Here is a 14,448-nt window from a genome sequence, read left to right as displayed (position 1 = left end):
CCTCTGTAACCAAATATGTAAACTAGAGATTGTAAGCTTTCAAATTATATATAGTTTGTCAAGATTAGTTTAGATTTAGTATAGTATATTACTGTTTTAAATATGTAATGGCTGTGGCAATAAGGGGTTAACAAGAGCACATGGCCAGCGAACACGATCACAGACATGAACATCCAGGTAATGAGAACACTCATAAGCCGCATGTTCACAAATGCCTAACATAAAAACACAACACAGGACAACGAGAAAGGACTCGGCTGATGTAAACATGAAGCGTGTGCAACACAGAACAAAACAACACACGCAAAGAAGAGCGGCCCGAGCAAATACGAAACCGCACGCTCACACAACAAGACTTTGCTCATCCCTTGCGCTCACAACAGAAGACAAACAAACGGAGCATGAATGTCCAAACCCCGACACAAAACCGAAACCAAACTAGAACGCAGTCCTGGGATCCGAACACCACACCCTGGCCTGCACACAAAACAACTCACATGGACAGAAGAGCAGACGGCCCGCAAACTCAGAACCCCACACTCACCGTGACAAGACAGGAGTGTCTGAGCTCTATCACCAAACCAAGAGTAAACAGACCAAAGAGACAGAACCCTGACATGTTGTCACGTCTACATCATATTTGAATATATTGGACACAATATTAAACAATTTATGAATATAGAAATCATATGACACAATATCAGAATCAAAATATCACAATATCAGATTAAAGTGAAAATAAGGGTGAATTTGGAAAAACTAATTTGCTGGAGCGGATTCGGCATGTCCTCAAGCTTTTTCGCTGTCCAAAATTTCAAGCATTTACTTCTAAAATAAGAACATTTAGAAATAGTCTATATTCTATTCCATATAGAACAGTGCAAACATGTTGTATTAGCAGTTAGATAATTACGTGATTTACGTGATTCAAAAATTAAAATGACCCCATGATTTACTCACCCTCAAGTCATCCTAGGTGTATATGACCTTCTTTCGGACGAATACAATCAGAGTTATATTTTTAAAAAGTCCTGGTCTTCCAAGCTTTATAATGGCAGTGAATGGCCGGTTTCTGTTTTGAAGTCCATAATAGTGCTCCATCCACTTTACTTTTATCATGGATGGATACACTTTGATGGACTATACAGGAATATACAGCCATTCACTGCCATTATAAAGCTTGGAACTCAGATTGTATTTGTCTGAAAGAAGAATTTTGGGTGAACTATCCCTTTAACCTTTTTTGCTCACCAGCCACTGTGGCTAGTGGTTTTCCAAAGTTACTAGCCACTCAGCATTTTCGCTGTCCAAAATTTTGACATCGATACCATGGGTATAAACTGCCATGTAGATTTTTTTTAAATACTAATTTGGCAGCAGGTTTATAAGGCTGCTGTCACTTTAAGAGCTGACGCACAGAGCCATTATACTTGCACGTGTTTCTCAACTGTCTACATTCACTTAAAACATAACTGAATGTGTTTACGGGAATACCCGCCAAGGCCGGCATTTTGACATTATTCTGTCAAGCGAAAAATAACTACATTTAATACTGAGGTGGCTTTATGTGTGCGCACTTTGGCTGTGAGCACAACATTTGCGGGAATGAGTACAATTATGCAATAGAGTGGTGCAGGTATGACATCACAACCTGGAAGTATAATTCGACTCTGGTTCCTTCTAGGTTTCCCTATGGCGTTTTATAACGGGGTCTTTCAATTTATGAGTAAAATTAATCCTGTGGTAAAAATAACTTATGATGTTTTGATGTTTTGTTCTATGATGTACACTGCAAACACTCAACCCCAAACTGTCTTATCTAGTTATCAAAAACGTACATTTTCAAAAATGAACATAACTGCTTCAAAATTCGCGTTTTACATTGCAGAACAAAACATCAAAGTCTAGTCAAGATCTGTTTACCTCAAGATTTATTTTACACATAAATCGAAAACACCCCATTATAAACACCCCATAGGAACATCTCAAAGGAATTTCAAATTAGACTTCGGAGTTGGCAGATTAATATCAAGCCCTGTCTGATCTGTATGATTATTATCAAATAATTGTTTTGATAATATGATTATTATCAAATATTATAAAGCTCGAGTTGACACCTTCAGGCTTACTCTCAACCCCTCACTGAGCAATGGAAAACTTCAGCTCTGTAATTCCACCCTGCTATGTTCCATCCTGTTAATCTCTGTATTTATATCCTGTTATGTTAATTGACATTTTGTAAACAAGTTAATTATTGCGTTTGCTTAAACACCTTAAAATGTCAAGTTACGCATTCACACATGAATGAGGTTTAACCATTGCAAGTGTTTGCCCAGATAAAACACCCCGGCATGTGTGTGCTTCAGGCTGTCGCTATCATTTAGCATGGTCTCTTGCCTATTGAGTATCCCGCTGAGACCATGTGATATGATCTGATTGTAAAGAGTCGACCCGCTGATATAGCTGAACCAAAATCCTGAGGACTGAGACTCACTGATAAGACCTCACTCAATCCCTGCCCTTCCTCACTGACACTGCATCATATCTCTTGGCCTTTACCCTAACCTCAGTATTACATGGCAAATGTCAGTGCCGATCTGGGTGAAGTTCTTCATCAGGTAAGGGTTATATGGCAACAGCTGCGTTTACACCGACCCTAATAATCCCATTGTAATCGGACTAGGAGCACAGTCGGAATAGAGAAATGCCACATGTAACCATGTCAGTGGGAATAAATTGGCCAGTTCCGATTAAAATCTCATTGGGATTGTATTGGGGGGAGAGGGTAACTTTTTTTCTAATCCGCTTCAACAGGACATGTTAACATTTGATCGGATTGAATACTGAAGCTGGAAAGTGCATATTTTTATTGTTATTTACTTATAATAATAATACACAATACAAGTAATAGTATGCTTTGTCAAACCTTGCCATATTACTTACCGGTACATTGCATATTATAAGTAAATAACAGTAAAAATATGCATACATTATGTTTTGTCAAACCTTGTCAAACATTGTGCAATGACGTAGAAATGGCGTGATGACATTGTCGTGATGTTGTCGTTTGATGCCGTTATTGTTGAATAAAGACCTCATGGAAGGAATGACTGATTTACCCCGGACAGGTTTTTAGGTGAATGCACCTGCAGTATCGCTTTTGCTAATGTGTAGCAATGGTACAAAACCTTTTCAGACATTATTTCTTTAAATATAAAATATATTGAATTCAAAAATGAGAATTCTGTCAATATTTACTCACCCGTATGACTTTCTTCCTTCTTTCTTTCTTAAAATGTACTGATAACCACTACAGAGGTGACACAATAGAAAATCCAATGAGTTCATCATAAGTGGCCTGATAAAACATGACCAATATTCACATAAGATGTGCGGCGGTGTCATGCACTCAAAGACAAAGCACCATCAGGGTAACAAACATATGTATTAAATATTGCAATAACTAAATAACATAAAATGCAACACAAAACATCATAGGGTACATTATAAATAACCATAATTATTTATACAAAATATAAACATTTGTGACCACGTGTCACACAGAGACTGGGTCGTTTCCCTGTTTTTCACTGTGAATTATATGGTAGTATAATTGTTTTAGTTTTTTTTGTAAAATTATATACAATGCCATGCTACACCATTTATAATGTTTTACTATGTATGTTAAATCAACTTTTCAGTTTAGTGTAGATGGGTAAATAAAACCACTTTATGAAATAAACGGTCACAAGTTACAGGCATCTATAATATACTGGTAACATTTTCAGAGTATTTTTTTACTGTGAATATCTGTCAATCACAGCTGCCTGTTGTTTTAATTTATGCAATTTAGTGGGATAGTTGAGCTTCAGCAAGAACCAATGAGGTTCATTCTCGTATTAAGCGGCACGTTTGAGCTTCAGCAAGAACCAATGAGGTTCATTCTCGTGTTAAACAGCACGTTTGAGCTTCAGCAAGAACCAATGAGGTTCATTCTCATGATACGCAGCACGTTTAAGCTTCAGCAAGAACCAATGAGGTTAATTATTGTTACACGGCACGTTTGAGCTTCTACAAGAACCAATGAGGTTCATTCTCATGTTAAAAAGCACGTTTGAGCTTCAGCAAGAACCAATGAGGTTCATTCTCGTGTTACGCAGCACGTTTGAGCTTCAGCAAGAACCAATGAGGTTCATTCTCGTGTTAAACAGAACGTTTGAGCTTCAGCAAGAACCAATGAGGTTCATTCTCATGTTACACAGCACGTTTGAGCTTCAGCAAGAACCAATGAGGTTCATTCTCGTGTTAAAAAGCACGTTTGAGCTTCAGCAAGAACCAATAAGGTTCATTCTCATGTTACGCAGCACATTTGAGCTTCAGCAAGAACCAATGAGGTTCATTCTCATGTTAAAAAGCACGTTTGAGCTTCAGCAAGAACCAATGAGGTTTATTCTCATGTTACGCAGCACGTTTGAGCTTCTGCAATAACCAATGAGGTTCATTCTCATGTTATGCAGCACGTTTGAGCTTCTGCAATAACCAATGAGGTTCATTCTCGTGTGTTATGAGGCACGTTTGAGCTTCAGCAAGTATGGTTGAGGTTCTGTTTATGTTCACTGATCAATGTTTATGTGTGATTAAAAGTCTAAATTAAATCAAAGTGGACGTTGTGTACACTGTCAATAGAGGGACAAAAATCTTTCAGATTTCATTAAAAATATCTATGAAGATGAACAAAAGTCTTACGGGTTTGGAATGACATGAGGCTTTAAGATTAAGGTCTTACGGTCAAGTTGAATCTATTCACTGGCCCACACAGTGTTTGAATGACTGTGGCTTTTACTTTTGAAAGAAACCAGGAAACGTTTTAGCATCCATGTGTGCATCACTTCCTCTCCTGCATTGAAAAACATTTTTAGTCAGTTCAACTTCAAGTTCAAATAGTTAATGCGGTTATATCTACAATAACTGGTTTTGTTTAAATGAAATAAATGATTTAAGTTTTATAACCTGATATCTCCAGCTAGGTAAAATTACTTAATAAGTTTGATATCATCTTTATTGTTTTATATGATAAAAGTCATTTTCCACCAGATGTACACTCCTTATAATAATAATTCCTTATTTAATTTAATAGAAGACATTTTTACACACAACTTCATTTAGTTTATTAAAAATAAATCAGAACCACTAAGTAAAGATATGTGTCGCTGGGTGCCCTTCATTTAAAAACGCAACTTTGAGATACTGTACACATCCATAACATTCTTCCCTAAAACATCTGTTCCTCGTTGTAAAAACAATGTACTCTAAAACCCGTCAAAAGATAGAGAGAAAGATGGATGTAAACTGAAATAATATTAGTCCAATTATAGAGGATGACATAGCAGCATTGTCTATTCATGGACCATAATGCAGTTCTGTGTTTACATTCAATCACAGCCGACTAAAAATAACACGAACGTGAACTGCAAATGCAGAGATTTTAACCCTATATGTCCAATTTTTGGACAAAAGCATAATTGTATTATTTGAAGTTCTGATGTAAATACTATGCTATTAGCATGACAATAATTCAGTATGGAATTACCATCTGATATGATTCTGCCACCATACATTTTTTGTTAAGGATTATTACATGAATGGCACCCAATATCTAAGTGCACTAATTATTTTAGTCTTAAAAGTTATTTTCCCGGTCGAATCAATCCTGGATCTGCAGTGACCACATTACAGCAATACATGGAGGACGATCAGATAATGTTTAATCAGGGCTTCATTATATTACATAATGCAAGGCTTTCTACTTTACAAGCCATAATGGCTATGCTCACAACAACACAGGCTATCGTATACAAGCTTGCAACTCAGATTAAATAAATTAGACTCTGGGCACTGTGCCTGATCGGCTCCGGGATGCTTGGGTATTCATAGTTTTCACTGGACGTCACATCCTTATAGGAACGCCCACATGGAGGCCTTTGCTGCCAGCAAGTTATTTCTACCAGGTTTGAACAAATGTATTAAGACAGTGATTTCTTTTAAAAGATCAAATTCAATATACACCTTACTGATGATGCATACTATATACAGATGAACAAATCCAGCTAGAATATGAATCCAAACTGCTATTCCGCTAAATTGTGTTCCATTATAAATAAAATGCTTAATGCATTAACAGTAATATTAGCGGACTAACACATGGAAGCAGATGAACCAAGAATTATGAATGCAACACGCAGTTTCTCGTTATTTTTATATTTTCCCATGGAAACCCATTATTAACCCATTTAAGTTGCAGTTACATTTACCATTGCCCTGCGAAATTTCTTGGGCGAATTACAGTTATTTTAATAGGAATCTGTGTGATCGGGAGACAAAAAAAAATCGGATTTTGCTCATTTTCAAGTTGGTCACGAGAATTCGACACGCTGACCAACAGAAAGTTGCTTGGCTTGGAAGTGAGATGTCAACAGTGCTTCGTACAGTACATCACTATTAACAATTGAAACTATTATTTTCTAGTTAATAAAATGTTTATAAACTGCAGTTAATACACTAATAGACTATATACAAAACAGCAAGTTCTTCATTAATTGTCTCTGTGTTTAACAAATTGTTATTGCTTAATTAGCTCATTCATTAAGAGTTAGATCATGCTTTGTTAACAGCTTACTAACTGTAAATAGTTATCACTTTAGATTAAGTCACGGAATATCAATAAATGTCATTAATTAAGTGCTTTAAACCAACCTTTATTGGACATTAATTACATTAGTATTCAGTTCCTTAAAAAATATGTACAAATAATAAATTAAGCCTAAAGTTATCTAAAGCTAAACATAACCGCTTAATTAAAAAGAAAGAAAGAAATAACACAATGCTGTCCATATGAAATACATACAAATACTCAGTAGGTCATGTTGTTATTAGTTAGGATCAATGATAGGTTTAGAGAAGTTTATATAGTTTGTATACTAATCATTATTTCTATGGAAAGTCCCAAACATGGAAACCCAACGTGTGTGTGTGTGTGTGTGTGTGTGTGTGTGTGTGTGTGTGTGTGTGTGTGTGCATGCGCTAATGTATTTGAAAACATTTTAAGGAGCTCTAATGTAATTAATTTCCAATAAAGGCTGGATTAAAGCACTTAACTGATGACATAATTCCAAATTCCCATTACCTAATCTAAAGTGATAACTATTTATGGTTAATAACTTGTTAACAAAGGTCTAACTCTTTATGAGCTATTTAACTGGTTAATATAATAAAAACTTTTTATGACTTAAAAGAATCTATAAAATCCAAATAATATTTGTTTACTATTATTATTTTATTATACAAATTTTACTGATTCAGTTTATATAGAGGTCTATGTTTTGAATGAATATTTTGCCTGCCCACACAAGCGAGCACGGCTGATATGGACCGCGAGTGCTCAAAACTTGCAGTTTGTTGTTCACATAGCTTTTTATTCTTTTGAGAGGTGATCTAAATATTTGTGGCTTGAAACAAATGGAAAATTGACAGGCATGTGCTGCAGTTTTTATGTATATTTTGCCCTCCAGCTCCCCACATCAGTCATGTGACCGAATTATTGATGTGGGACATCATTCTGTTCAGTCTGCAACTTGGTAAACTGTGTTTGTTATCCAAAAGATGTTTGTTTGAACATCTGCTATTGGCTCAACCAATAGTGTGCCATTGGAAGGATGAGTGAAGTGTTTCAAAAACTTGTTCTTCTTTTTTTGCAATTTCGCTTGGTGACACTATAGTGACACAGAAATGACACACTTGGTCTTAAATTATCTCACTGTACGCTCTGAGTGAATTTATAGGGGAGTGATTACTTTAGGCAAGCAGCAATGATCCATAACATTAGCACTATCCACAATCCAACATAACGTGGCCATGAGAGGGGAAACTTTGATCTCATTTTTCATATTGTGATAGATGTATAATTGTCTCAAATAGCATGTTTCTCTCCAATATAATTATGTTTTATAGTTGATCAAAGTGAGGCAATGTTAGGAAATATCCCAAACCACAATCCTCCCTTCACTTTTAGCTAACCTCTAATTACACACAAAAAGACGCAACTTGAGAATGGTTTTAGAAATGACAGATCTCTTCAAGTCAAACTTTGCCAGTAGAGGAAATGAGCAATTTCATTAGTCTGCATTTGGTAAAATGGCACAATTATTCAGAAAACTATAGCTTTCATATGGCAATCATTTTATCTGAAGTCAAAAAGTCACTTTAGTATCAGAGGTAAGTGAAATAACATCTTAAGGTTTGGCATCCATTAGCTTAATGACATCCTTCCCTTTCCAGAATGAAGCCACAGCGACTATTCACACCTCATTTGAATGTTTAATTTAAAAAACAGGCTGCTGAGTGATTACAAATTTGGAAAGATGGTGCAACAATCCCTTGAGATGTTTCGCATAAAAGGCGCAGTGCCACCACAACAGAGAATCGAGGGTACGGAAGTCACAATTTATCACTCTATATCGCAACAGACTTCAAAGGAGGTCTGGGCGCGCCAATTACGAGACCGAACAGCAAAGGGTTGAAGAGAGGAACTCAACTCAGACGGGAACATTTTCTGTGGAAGTGGTCTTCTGATGCAAGACTCTGAGGGAGGGCTCAGGTTTTGTGTGATCCAGCCTTCAGCTGTTCTGACACATTGCAAAGTGGGCTGAATATGTCATGACAACCTCAATCATCCCACAAGTGTGTGAATAGAGCTGTGTCTTCAAGACAGAAGATATGGATGTAACATGGTTCACAATCTAATGCAATATTGCGATGTACAGTTGCCCATATCTCTTTCCCTACCAGTGTTTTGAAAAAAAGTTGCCAGCCAGCACCAGCATTTTTGATCTTTTTCATAAAAGTGTCATGGCCCCCAGAATATTTTGTTGTATGATATATATATATATATATATATATATATATATATATATATATATATATATATATATATATATATATATATATATAAAGTCAGAAAATTACGTCAATGGCGAGGAAATAGTTAATAGGATGTGAATTAGTGCATTAATCTATAGATCTTAATGGATTCTAAAATGTCATACATTGTTAGCAATACAGATGGATAAAAGATGCTCTGAGTTTGGGGACCAATTCTCACTATTCACTAATTGCTTATTAGCATGCATATTACTAGCATATTGGCTGTTTATTAGTACTTATAAAGCAGATATTAATGCCTTGACCATATTATAAATTCCTTAAGCATACACAATACCTACATTATAGGCCTACTTTATTAACTAGTAATAAGCAGTAAAATATGAGTTTATTGAGTTGTAGTTAATAGTGAATATGTGTTCCCCAAACTAAAGTGTGATACATTTTTTAACTAAAACACAGAAACAAAATGTAGCTGATGTGATATTAGCTACGTATTTCAGTAAGTTGCGCAGTTTTTTTTCAGCATATCTTCTGATGTTCATTCATGTTTATTTTGTGCCATAAATAGTTGCAAAAGGAAGATATTATATACGAACTGTCTCAATTTCACATTTTCTAAAACTCTAGTAGTTATCTAAAAAACTGACTATAGAAAAAGATCTGAATTAATGTTGAGGATGCAAAAACTTAAAGCTAGGAACAAACACTAATAAGAGAAAATTGTAATAAGTCACATAGTTAATCAGTAATAATATAGTTATTACTGATTTATTACTGAAAATATAATAATACATTGTTTAATAATCTGGATCAGGGGTCTTCAAAGGTGCAAGTCCAATACAATCTCATGGCAATTTGCAACTATTTTATGTTTAGGCAAATTGGTGGTTGATACATATGAATTTGTACATTTTCAAACAAATGTTAATGCCCCAGTGATGGTTGTGTTTGGGGGTGGGGTTAAGGGTGGACCTTTATGCTTACTTTTTTCGTAAGGATTACACATTTTCGTACAATTCCCATCAAACAAACTCATACGCATACAAAACGGTCACCTCGTAGAATAGTTACATTTTCCTGTGAGATCATGTTGTCAGGCCTCAGAGCTTGGTGGAGAGATATGGAGCAGGAACCCTTTGTTACATAATGTATAAAACTGAATGTTCCAATTAATGTTGTTAGTGTCATAATAACTGTTTTAAAGTGTTTGGTGCCATTTGAATGTGTTAGCGTATGGCAAAGCCATTCAAATAATCAGTATTGATGAATTTAATTTTATATTCGCACTGGATTGCACTCATTCTGTTTATGTCTTGTTGTACGCTGCAACACAGGGTAAGTCAAGCCCCTAATATTCTGAAAACACATCTGCCACACACTCCACATAAAGATGGCTCTAACCGCCTGAACAGACCACCATCACTATTCCGTGCTGGTTCTAGCAAACACTGAGCCATTTTCTTAGCTCGGCATCAAAAGGTAGTTCAGAATACAGGCCAAAGTTGGTGCGCAAGATCTGCTACAGTTCTTAAAAGCGAACAAAAGCTCTTTAGGTGGGCGTCTTGCCCCAGAGAGACTGCATTCAATGCTCAGTGACTAAAGTAGGGCACTGATGAGACATCCAATGTTCTGGAAACACAAAATGTGTTTAACGCAAAGACAGCCAGAGAGAAAGCTTGCCGGTGCCAAAACTTGAGTGTTGAGCAGGCGTGAGGCAATTAACAGACCGACCGGAGGAGTCAGAGAGAGAGGACTTCGTTCTGAAACATTGCCCTAGGATGCTGCAGTGCTATAAAAGAGACACCGCGGATACAAAGACTTTCCTCTGCTTTATGGGATGTGGGAATCTTGAAGCAATTCACATACTGTTTAAGTAACTTAGAGCAAACAGCAGTTTTGATTAATGACATGAACCATGAAGTGATAACACCAAACACTTATTATGGGTCAATGATGTGTTAATCTCAGCAAACTGACACAAAAAAAGGCAACCACCCACATTTGATTGCTATACAGTACTGTATATTGGATTGGACGTCATCCAAGCAAACTCATTTATTAATTGCATAGATAACAGCTTTTGGAGGTATTCTATATTGGTAAAAAAAAAATAACACCTAGTCTATACATACAATCACTGACTCGTCGTGAGGGTCTTTTGTAACATGTGACTTAAGCTCAGCACCGAGACATATTTATCAGAATTTATAATGTATTTCTAATTGTCCTAAGTATTATATAATGTGAATCTATTGTTTTTGTCTGACTGCTTTGCTTCCATCAAGTTCCATAACCTAAAAGAGAAAATAGTCTAATCTTTCATTTGTGAAGTATTTCATTCAAATGAATTTGCATTACTACATGATTATGTGCTATTTAAAGGTGGGATCAGTAGTTTTTGATAAACACTTTTGAAAACTGTGTTGGACCCGAGAACCAAAACACACTTGTAACCAATCAGCAGTAAGGGCCTAAGGGGCGTGTCCACTGATGATGGGGAGGAGCGAGCGCTCAGTGCACACAGAACAGACATTAGCCGAACGACTACAGAAAGAGATGGCGGATAAAAACAAAAGAGGAAAATGTCTGCGGAACTTAAAATTAAAAAGGCTTACGATCAGACAAGTGGTTACTCGTGTCAATATCGGAGAAGCTTACCAGAACTCAAGGAGCGGAAAGGCCTAACATCGGACGCCGAGGTTGCTTTATTTATTTTCGATAGCTGAGTAACATTGTTTAGCTTTGTTTCACAGAACTAATATATGCTGGCCATTGCTTGAATGTGCTTGTGTGTCATCTTTGCTTGTTTTTTCATTTGCGATCTTATTGTCGTTCGCTTCAGCCACTGTATGAAAAAGACACATTCATTTCCACACCATATAAGCCTAAACCTCCTCCACTGTCTAAACCTCCTCCACTGTCTAAACCTCCTCCACTGTCTGTTTCAAGCGTCGGCTCCCAAATTGTCTCTGAAAAGTAAGATAATATACTCCGAATATATGTTTGTTTCCTTTGGTTCCTCATTTAGTGATCGATATAAACCCCTAATATTGTTATAGTTGTCAATGTCATTGAATTGAATTGTACTGTAGTTGACATTGACATTACTATGACTGTCGTGTTCGTGCTATCGAGTTGACCATGATAACTTTGTGTTTTTTGGAATAGATTGAGCGTCATCTTCCATGTGAAACGGAGCTAATTGACGCGTTAAAACACACATTACCAAAACACATGCGACATCGATTACCATAGTAACACATGCTTCACTATCACTACCCTCGGCCGGCAGATACAGCAGATTCAGTCGTTGCCTGGGTTACAATCGGTACTGTGGGGGTGGAGCCATCAAATTAGGGGCAAGATCATTTTGGGGTAGGGGTGTGTTTGTTTTGGTGATTTCAAATATCAAAATATTCAAAAACTACTATTCCCACCTTTAAATAATGAAATTGCAAACAAATTTTATTTTTGTATAATACCCATTTTCGCCACACCATCTATCCTTAATTCAATATGTACATCTTAAAAATGTTCAGCCTTTTTATCAGTCATCAGCTATACTCTTCCCAACTTAGCTATCGATAACAATACAATCTGTTATCAGTCAAACCTCTGTTTAAAACAACCAATAGAGACTCAAGAAGATGTGATATTTAGAAATTCTACGATGGAATTTAATATCATGCTAAATTCTGACTTCATTGTTACACAATTGTTATCAAGTCATGTTTGCTTCAGTCTACTGTACTCTGGCCACAAATTAAAATTAGACCCAAATAATATTATTCAAACTCATTGTATGATGTCATGTGACAAAGCAAAGCATGACCATAACCAATGACTATACATCACAGGTCTCAAACTATTTAATAGGAAGTATGTATATAACACATATATTATTTAAACAGCAGCCAGGCTATGTCAGACAAAAGTTACTATATCTTGGAAATATTTCTAATATTAAAGCATGCTCTTTTTTTTTCTTGAGAGCCGTAGGGCTTTCAAGCTTAAATTAATTTCCTCTTCCTTCAACGAACACTGGGAATGTACATTATTCCCTATTCATTATCCCATTGTAGCACCTGCACTCACAATAAAGTTGAACAATTGGATGCCATGCTGAAGAGAAAAGAGAGAGATTGTGATATCGTGAGACTCCTGCTGTCACTCAGGGTGTCCATGGCCCATTACAGAGTCCCTCTTCTGATGCACCTGGTCCTGCAGAGACAGCTGACACAAATCTCAGCAACAGCTGACTGCAACAACCAGACCAGGATGACCAAAGTGGTGCATAAATGAGCTCAAAATTCACACCATCATGGTGAAACGTGCAGTTAGTGAAATGTAGGGTAATCGTGTATTAACGTGATGAATGCAGTGGCCTGGTGACGTATGACATAATTGAAACGCATGACATCGCAGCGCCGTTACATGCATTTCTGCTTCAGCCAGGCTTTATGACGTCACCTCACTCTGAACTAAAACATCACGTTTATAAACAGTGACGTATGACAACAGTTTTTAAGAAAAAAATTATTTAAAAAACTGTTAACTGGCTTGTTTATGAATAGGCTCGCGCGCACTGAAATGCAACGTCATAAATGCTATATAAAATATCTTAACCTGCCAACTCCGTCTGGCAATAAAATCACGTCTGCGGATTCAATAGGCTAACCATCATCAACATCTCAAAAGATGAAATGTTCTGATCTATGGTACGATCTGTTCGGTCACGCGTCGTTGGCGTGAACCGGGATTCGGTTAAGCGGGTCATCATCACGAAAACACCGAGGCGCGCGCCCCTCTCTTCTTCACTTACCGGATTTAAAAAACGCCGCTATGTCGGCCGCCTCCTTAGATGTGTCCTCTCCCTCCCCTGAACTCATCCTCGGATCAATGATTCTCCCTCAACGAAACTCCGCAAACAAACGGGTCAGAGTCGGGTTTCCAAGTGACTGGTCGGGAATAAATCCTCTTCATTGGAAAGCAAAGAGTGGCGTGCGGGGATTCGTGCCTGTGCTCGCTGAGCACGGTCCCTCCATCTTGGCTTTAGCTCGCTGGAGAGGTGTCGGTACCGATCGGCGGCGCTCCTGAGTTTCAGCTGGGAGAGAGGAGATGAAGGGAGGGAGAGGGGAGGTCTTCTTCAGGAAAGGGGTCTCCTGGAATCCCCTACTTCTCACACCCCCCACAGGTCACCTCAGCTATATCACCAGCTGTAGCCGAAATTTACAAAATGCCAAGTCATTTTTAGGATGTTCGTTCTATACATTCCATACAACAACAAAAATACATTAAAAAAAAAACAAATACTTACACCTCTCTTTATACAAAAAGGTTTGATTTAATAAAAAATATCAAGAATTTTTTTTTTCTTGGAGCTGGATAGGCTGCATGTGATTGAATAAAGTTAGTCAAATTTGTCAAAATAAAAGTTTCAAATTTAGCCTAATATGCTATATATATATATATATATATATATATATATATATATATATATATATATAT

General features: G+C 36.8%; 1 protein-coding gene across 2 annotated transcripts in view; it reads right to left on the bottom strand.

Annotated features, from left to right (window-relative positions):
- Window positions 1–14,012, bottom strand: part of triob (trio Rho guanine nucleotide exchange factor b) — a 153,017-nt gene extending 139,005 nt beyond the window's left edge. For both annotated transcript variants that reach the window (XM_079626370.1, XM_079626371.1), the window contains exon 1: window positions 13,763–14,012. In XM_079626370.1, the coding sequence (XP_079482496.1) occupies window positions 13,763–13,829 (67 nt within the window). In that variant the 5' untranslated portion in view covers window positions 13,830–14,012. The remainder of the gene's footprint in view (window positions 1–13,762) is intronic.
- Window positions 14,013–14,448: the final 436 nt, after the last annotated feature.

The sequence above is a fragment of the Phoxinus phoxinus genome, assembly GCF_949152265.1.
Source record: "Phoxinus phoxinus genome assembly, chromosome: 10".
Classification (NCBI taxonomy): domain Eukaryota; kingdom Metazoa; phylum Chordata; class Actinopteri; order Cypriniformes; family Leuciscidae; genus Phoxinus; species Phoxinus phoxinus.
Note: the sequence above shows the minus strand (reverse complement) of the source record. Positions and strands in the feature narration are given on the sequence as shown.